The following is an 8,188-nucleotide window of genomic DNA, read 5'->3' as shown; positions in this document are numbered from 1 at the left end:
AAAAGAAAGAGAACTCATGGACAGGGACAAGTGTGGTGACTGCGGGGTGCGGGAGGTGGAAGAGGGCATGGGGGGAGGGGGAATGGTAATGGAAAAAATACAATAAAAAAATAAATTTAAAAAGTAAACGACTTTGGACGGGACAGGTCCCGCCACCGAATAGAGAAGGTGGTTTTGCTGAGCCACTGACCTGTACCCCCCCACTGTCACTCAGGATTAAGGAAGGCAAAACTGTCCAATCAGGGTCACAGCAGAGTAGGTGGGTGGGACCACAGTCAGCAAACTGCTTGGAGACACCTGGCCGCGATTGCGTCACTTCTGTGCTTAAACGTCTGAAGTGTCTCTGTACCGGCGTGACCTGTACTGGCCCTGGGAACGGTGGGGAAAATGCTAGGGGACCGGAGAAGCCCAGAAAGGGTGAGTGTGAGCGGCCGGATGTCCTCAAACGGGAGGAGGGGCTGGTTGCAACAAGCAGTGGAGAGACCCGGCTGCCACGCCGTCCAGCTGGGAGTCTGCCGACCCGAGTTCGGCGGGGGTTCTGCTGGGGTCTCAGTCCCCACTGGCTCTCGTTAATGAGGGCTGGGCTGGCAGCCGGGAACCTCACGTCCCGTCCGCTCACTGCGCGGCGACTTCGGCCCCGGACCCTGCCTGGGAAGCAGCCCCGCGACTCCCCAGAATGTTCGGTGATCACGGCGACGGTCCTCCGGGATAATTGTGACTCGATCTCCGGGGTTTCATGCATGGGAGGACCTGTGGTCGGTGGTCCTCGGTCTTTTCTTTCTTCTCCTGAAGTTTTCGAAATGTTTGGGAAGCGGGGTCTCAAATCCACGACCCTTTCCCTCCAGCCTAGCCCCTGGAAGGGGCCGGCAATAAATCCGTAAGTGTTCATGTTTCTGTCCGCCTCCTCAGGTGCCTCCTTTGGTCTCCGATTTACAGAATCCAGCGTGCATTTCCAACAGATGCATTTGGATTATCATTTCTCCACATGGCTCACTTTCTAGATTTAATTTTTGTGTCTAGTTGTTTTACATGAGAGTGAAGCTGAGACGATAACCACCTGGAATACGCTGTGTGAAATCCTCCTTCCTCTCCCCCAGGACCTTTCCTGGACTCACACATCCTCTGGGAAGTCCTTCGCCGGGAGGCTCCTCTTGGGAAACTTTCCTGGGTGACCTCTCCTGCCAGCACTGCCCCTCCCTGGGTCTGTCACCTTAAAAAGGCTGACTGACCTTGTTTTTGGTCTCGGTTTTTCAGTAAATGTAAAATGTATTTAATCAATAGCTCTTGAAAGGTGATATAAAATAGTATTTTCAAAGAGGCATGAGGTAAATTTCAGGAGAAAAAAAGAAAACCCAAAATGTCCCAGTATTACATCGAATGTGTTTAAATTTATTGTTTCTCATTTTTCTCCTCTGAGCAGGAGTAGTAGTATTCTAAAGTCTTCATCTTTTTGTTTGGGAGTTTTGGGGGTGATTTCAAGTGGAATTCCAAGGCTTAGACTTAAACATCAGAAGTGGTGTAGAATGCTTAACTGTTTAAAAACTGTTTTCTTGTCGTGGAAATAATAGTATTTTCTGAAAGTAGTAAATATTTGTGGATTTTCTTGTTGAACTGGAAATATGGCTTACAGTTTTCTTCTTACTTTTACACATAAACATTGGGGTTGTATGAATTTGCAGGATTCTTCAAATATTGGGCTTTATATCAATTAAAATATCCACGTTGTCCAAAGCAGCGTGATTGAGAGCAGAGGCCTGAGGTCAAGTGACAGCTCCAGCCCCCTAAGCCTGCCGAGGGAAGTACTTCAAGAAGGCCCGGTTCTTCCTGTAGAGCCTCCCCTCTAGGGGTCCTTCCTGCTCACACCCGCCTGGAAGGAGCCTGTCCACTGAGAGAACCTGGGATGCAGGTGCAGGTGGGGGGAAGGGAGGGAACACTCCTGAGGTTTTAGTTGTGGTTCCCCGAGGACTGTTTCCAGGCCTAGGTTGGAGTTTTGCAGCCACAGGGCAGGTGCTCTCTGTAATTCGCGGGCATTGAGAAAGTCAGGAGCCTGTGTCCTGGGTTAGGGCCTGTGAATTTGGAGTTCATTTGGCTCAGAACCTTAGACTGAATCCAGGTGAGCTTTTCCTCACTGTGAGGTGAAACCTGAGAGAGGGAGCGTGTCCATTATTCCCTGGGGAGGGGAGAGGAGGATGTCGGAGCTCCCAGAGTTCACTCCTGAGGCTGCTCAGGGGTCCCTCCCCCTTTGTCCCCAGGGACTGTCCCACTGCAGGGGTCCTGTCTCAACCTGGAGGGTCTAGAATGCGAAACCTTCTGAAAGGGGCTTTCCTTCTGTCCTGTGGGAAGCGGGCTGCTCATCTGAGCTGATTCCAATACTGTGTTACTTTCCTTTGGATTCTTTATCCACTGAATAGTGCGGCTCTTTGGTTCTAGTTCCCTGAGAACTTTGTACTTTTATTCCCTGTGTGAGAAATAACGTTTTTAATTTCTGGTGCTCAAAAATGAACATGGATTAAGAGAAGGATGTTGGCAAGACAAGTACATACTGAAACTAAACAGAATTTTGTTTCTTTTCGGCAAGAGAACCTGAAGATATGAGATGAGTATTTAAACTCTCAGGTCAATTTTTCATTTGTACCTCAGTGTTTGTGCCTGGGTATTCCTGGAGAACACCGCAATATAAAAGGCACAAGAAATTGAATTTCTATTTTAAGTGCCATGAAGCAAATTACTTAACGCTTATGTAAACCTTTGAAAATCCTGCTGTATATAAACAGGTAAACCCAAAAAGCCATCGCATCATAATATGCTGTTCATTCCTGAAAATACCTCCATGTGAGAAACAGGGGAGGGGCAAAGGAGGATGACTGTAACGTGTGCTTTTAGTTAACAAGAGATTTGTAAATTTTAATTTTGTATGGTTTATACTTTCGTAACCATTATTGTTTAAAGGAATTAAATCTTAGAATGGTTTCCTATGTTAAAAAAAGTTAAATTTAAGGATGGGTTAGTAGACAGTAAAACGAGGTGTATATAAACTTCTGTTTATTTTAAATAAACCTGTAAGATAGAAAAGTCTAACTTAAGAAGACCCACTGCCCACCGATCCTGGTCCCTCCAGTAATGTTACTCCAGCCACCCCCAAATACAGTTTTTATTATTTCTGGAGCCTTCTCTTGGTGTTTACTTACACAAAAACAAGCCATTGCAAATGCCTATTTTTTTACCCATATTTGTCCTTGTGTTGAGCAGCCAGACTCCCACTGTTTGGTGTTTGCTGGCAGCTTAGGCCACCCCTCCCCCTTCCCTGTGTCCGCACCTGGACAGGCTGATGAGAAGGTCCGGGGCTCCCTCCTCCGGCACTGGCTGCGGATTCCAATCACACAAGCCCGTCTGTGAGCAGAACTCTTGCCCTGGCCCCGCCCCTGACCAGGATCCTTTGCTTGACCGAACTGTGACAGGGTCCTGAACCTTCTCCCAGGCCTAGCTTTGCCCTTCCTTGCAAAACCCGGTTGGATGATCCGGAATCCTCCACCCTTGTATCTGACCGCCCTCCATATCTGAGCAGGTTGCTCCTCGTCCCCCACCAGGTGGTGTTGGATTGCCCTGGCCTGTCTGCAGTAAGAACCCTGTTTGGTCTGTTTAGCGAGAACCCCCTAACATCTGATTCTTCTCTAAGTACTTTCCCATTCACTGACCCCTACCCTGCTCTCCGGCCGTGAAGTCCCACTTGCCTATGCTGTTCTCGGAGTGGAGGCCAAGCTCGTTTTTCTCCAGTGTAAAAGCCCACCACAGTGGTCTCTATACCTGTCGCAGTGGTTCTGAAGAAAATCTGCCTTACCATTTTTGACAAGCATCACTGAGTATTTTTTTTCTGTAATACCAAGTTACCACAATAAAAACCCAGGCCATTTTTTTTTTTAACTCTCTCAAGACATTTCAGAGCTGCTTGAGTAGCTTGCCCCACCCTCTCAGAGACCTCTGTTACATGAGATCTAAGCCTTTTCCTACCCTCTCAGCCACACCAGTGTCAGTCTCAGTGTTAGATTATCCCTCAACAGGTGACTGTGACAGTTGGTTCCACGAGCAGCGTGTCCTGACTTGGGCACACCCCTGGACTGTCTTCTCTTGCTCTGACTTGCTCATCTGCTCCACTGCCTGATAGTGGCCTGCACTGTGGCTGCTGGGGACTGGGGAGCTGCCCCGGGTGGTATTGCTGTGCCTGCCACACCTCAGTGCTGTGTGCAGCTGACAGATTGGGCAGTTTTGAGAATTTCTAGGTATTCAGGAGAAGGAATGTGGGATCGGGACCCTCCGTAAAGTGGTCCTGGGTCAGTGTTTTGCAGGGATTTGTCTGTGTGTTAGAGTGAAGCTGTGGCAGAACCTGGGTTGGCCCTGACATACCCTAGTGGTAAAGATGGGAAATTGAGACCACAGCCCTGTGCAAGAGGTGGGCCCCTCTAGTGGTCACTTCTTAAACAGCTGGGTGGGACGAGGTCTCAGGGAATCACCAGGGTGGGCCCACAGTGTTAGCCAGGTTGATGGAGACCCAGGAATGGCCAACTGCAGGCTCTATGGGGGCAATTGTCAGCAAAGGAACAAAAGCATCTGCCAGCACTTCTGTCTTGAAGAAAGCTGCCCCGCCAGCATACCTCAAATCCGGACAATTCATTGCCTCCCCGTATGTCCCTGTTGCATTTTGAGCTGCTGCCCCAACAACTGGAGCTCAGAGCAAATGAAGTTGAGTAACTCTATGCATGGGCCCTTTAAGAGGAGCGCCTGGGACTCCAGGAGCCCTATGTCTTCCTCAGCCACAATCCTATTGGCTTTCACAATCAGCCCTCTCTCCTCAGTGGGGACTTCTGCAGCTGAGATAGCCCTCCTGATTTTTAACCACCACAGGTGGGTATGGGAACAGCTCATTGCGCATTCCCACCCTGTACCAGTCTCGATGTGGCTCATTTTTTATATCTTTAGTCATAGGACTTCTGTTCAGCAGATTGCAGGTGGATCCCAATGATGGTTGTTCTGCTGAATAGTGGTAATTTTGATGTGATTGTGGGAGGATGCAAGTACAGCATTTACCTACCTCACCATCTTGACCAGAAGCCCTCAGGGGTGAAAGTCTTAAAATGATAATATTTGTTTTATTTGAATAACATTTGTCATTTCCCATCATGCTCTGAACCCTGCCATAGAGAAAAATAAGATGCAATGTGATCGCTTAAAAATGTATTAATTTTCATGTGTTTTGATGAGGTTAAATTTATAAGGAAGTAAATGTGAACAGAAAGTAAGTTTTATTTAATGAAGTCATTGGATAAATATTTGGAGACAACAGAATCATATGCGGGCTTTCTGTAAACGGGGTCTAGGGGCCCAGTGCTGCGAGTGCGAGTCTCACACATTCTGCTCTGCACATATCCGGACTGTTTTCAGGACTTGGTGGCCTTTGAGGATGTGGCTGTAAACTTCAGCCTGGAAGAGTGGGCCTTACTGAATCCTGCACAGAAGCAGCTCTACAGAGATGTGATGTGGGACACTTTCAGGAACCTGGCCTCCATAGGTAAGCATGACGACTCATTTTTACCTTGTTAATTAGGGGACAGGTGTTTCTTGCCCATTAAAATTCTAATGTGTGTAATATGGGAAGTGAGGATATTGGTAAATAAATTGAGCATGGTCACAGCTCATCATAGAACTATAAACTGATAACTATTCTATAATTTCTACTACTTTGGAAAAAATTTTCTGGGTCTGTATTTTAGGAAAGAAATGGAAAGATCATGACATTGAAGATCAGTACAGACACCAGGGGAGAAAACTCAGGTGAGTCACACTCACAATAGAAAGCAGCATCTAACATGAGAAACCTGTTGTGCTCCAGCTACTCAGAAAATTTCCACCAAATTACCTTTTTATATACGACAAAGGCATTTGGTGTTTGAAAACAAGTTCTAATGAAAAACAGTGTTAATAAACCCTATGTATGAATACCACTGTTTTGATAATAGCAAGGCTAAAGTTCTCTTGCAGAGTATTCAGTATATTCCACTTCAAGCCATTCAGACAAGGCAGAAAACCTGCCTTTTTTTACTGTAAATCATAGAAATTTAGTTCAAATATTCTAATAAATATAAAATCATAAATAAATCACAAATAACATGCTTCTTTTTTTTCCCAGGAGTCATGTGGTAGAGAGAATCTGTGATGGGAAAAAGGGTAGTCAGTGTGAAGACAACTTCAGCCTTATTCCAAATCTCAATATGAACAAGAAAGCTCTTGGAAGAAAACCACGTGAATACAGCGTGTATGGGAAAGTCTTCACACAGCAGTCGTCTCATCATGGGAACATCAGATGTCACACTGGACACAAGCCATATGGAGGGAAGCCATTCAACTGTTGTCTGCAGTGTACTGAAAAACATGAAGAAAATCACAATGGAGAGAAACCTTATGAACATAACATATGTGATGAAGCCTTCAGTTCCAGTTATGTTCAAGTGGATGAAACCAGAGAAAAATTTTTTAAGTATAAGACACGTGGGATAGCATTTAGTGATCTCTCAATCCTTCCAGCACATGTGATCACTCACCCTGGAGATGGACCTCATAAATGCAAGGAAAATGAGAAAGCATCCATTTCTCCCAGTTCATTTAAAATATGTGAAAGGAGTCACACTGAAAAGAAACTCTATGAATGTAAACAATGCGGCAAAGCCTACAGACATCGCAGTTCTTTACAAACACATGAAAGAAGTCATTCTGGAGAGAAACCCTATAAATGTAAAGCATGTGGAAAAGCATTCACTTGTCTCAAATATCTTCAAAAACATGAAAGGATGCATACGGGAAGGAAACCCTATGAATGTAAGCAATGTGGCAAAGCCTTCAAATACTACGACTCCTTAAAAGCACACAAAGTGAGTCACACAGGAGAGAAACTCTATGAATGTGAAGGATGTGGTAAAGCTTACAGTGGCCCTACTGCCTTGAAAACACACAAAAGAACTCACACAGGAGAGAAACCCTATGAATGTAAGAAATGTGGAACAGCCTTTAGGTATTACAATTCTTTACAAACACACGAAAGAAGTCACACTGGAGAGAAACCCTATAAATGTAAAACATGTGGAAAAGAATTCAGTTGTCTTAGTTATCTTCGAAGACATACAAGGACTCACACAGGAGAGAAGCCCTATGAATGTAAGGAATGTGGGAAAGGTTACAGCGATTACACTTCTTTAAAAGCACATGAGAGGAGTCACACCGGAGAAAGACCCTATGAATGTAAAACATGTAGTAAAGCATTCAGTAGTCCCAGTTACCTTCGGAAACATGAAAGAAGTCACACTGAAGAAAAACCTTATGAATATAGAGGATGTAATAAAGCCAGATATTACACTACCTTAGAATCATACGAATGGATTTACACAGGAGAGAAACCCTATGAATGTAAGGAATGTGGAAAAAGATACAAAAATCACATTTCCTTAAAAACACATGAAAGAACTCACACTGGAGAGAAACCCTACAAATGTAAAACATGTGGAAAAGAGTTTAGTTGTCCCGATTATCTTCGAAAACACAAAAGGACTCACACAGGAGAGAAACCCTATGAATGTAAGCAATGTGATAAAAGTTATACTGATCATACTTCCTTAAAAACGCATGAAAGAACTCACACTGGAGAGAAACCCTATGAATGTAAAACATGTGGAAAAGGGTTTAGTTGTCTTAATTATCTTCGAAAACATGAAAGGACTCACACGTGAAGGAAACCCCATGAATGTTAGCAATGAGGTAAAGCTTTCCTTTCTTTACAAGTTTTCCAAAGACACAAAAGAAATCACAGTGGAGGGATAAACTCTATAAATGTAAGAAATGTGGGAAAACCTTCATTTTACACACAAGTTACTGAACACAGTGAATGTGCACTATACTGGCCCATCCTGATTTTATTCTAGGAGCAGAGAGGTATCTTTACAAGTCCAATGTTTTTCCCCAGTGGAAACATCAAAAAGAGGTGTGACTATGTAAAGGCAGTCATCTAAGTATTAATTTGGTTGTACGAGGTGACCTGTAGGGAGAGGGTATCATTTTGCATAATAATCCTAATTTAGCATAAAAGGAGATGTGGGACATTTTCAGATATACTATATCTAAATGTAGGAAAGCCTTTAGTCATTCC

The 8,188-nt window shown here is 44.6% G+C and overlaps 1 protein-coding gene across 1 annotated transcript; it reads left to right on the top strand.

Annotated features, from left to right (window-relative positions):
- Positions 1 to 338: 338 nt before the first annotated feature.
- LOC129061487 (zinc finger protein 709-like) lies at positions 339 to 7,918 on the top strand. Its single transcript, XM_054562151.1, is given in 6 exon segments — positions 339 to 417; positions 5,437 to 5,563; positions 5,766 to 5,826; positions 6,182 to 7,347; positions 7,429 to 7,856; positions 7,859 to 7,918. Coding segments are annotated over 6 exon segments (1,872 nt in total). The 5' UTR covers positions 339 to 387.
- Positions 7,919 to 8,188: the final 270 nt, after the last annotated feature.

Source organism: Pteronotus mesoamericanus, unplaced genomic scaffold (genome assembly GCF_021234165.1).
Source record: "Pteronotus mesoamericanus isolate MK-2021 breed Mesoamerican mustached bat unplaced genomic scaffold, CSHL_Meso_final scaffold_636, whole genome shotgun sequence".
Classification (NCBI taxonomy): Eukaryota; Metazoa; Chordata; class Mammalia; order Chiroptera; family Mormoopidae; genus Pteronotus; species Pteronotus mesoamericanus.
The sequence above is the reverse complement of the archived record's forward strand: the minus strand, read 5'-3'. Positions and strand labels throughout refer to the sequence as shown.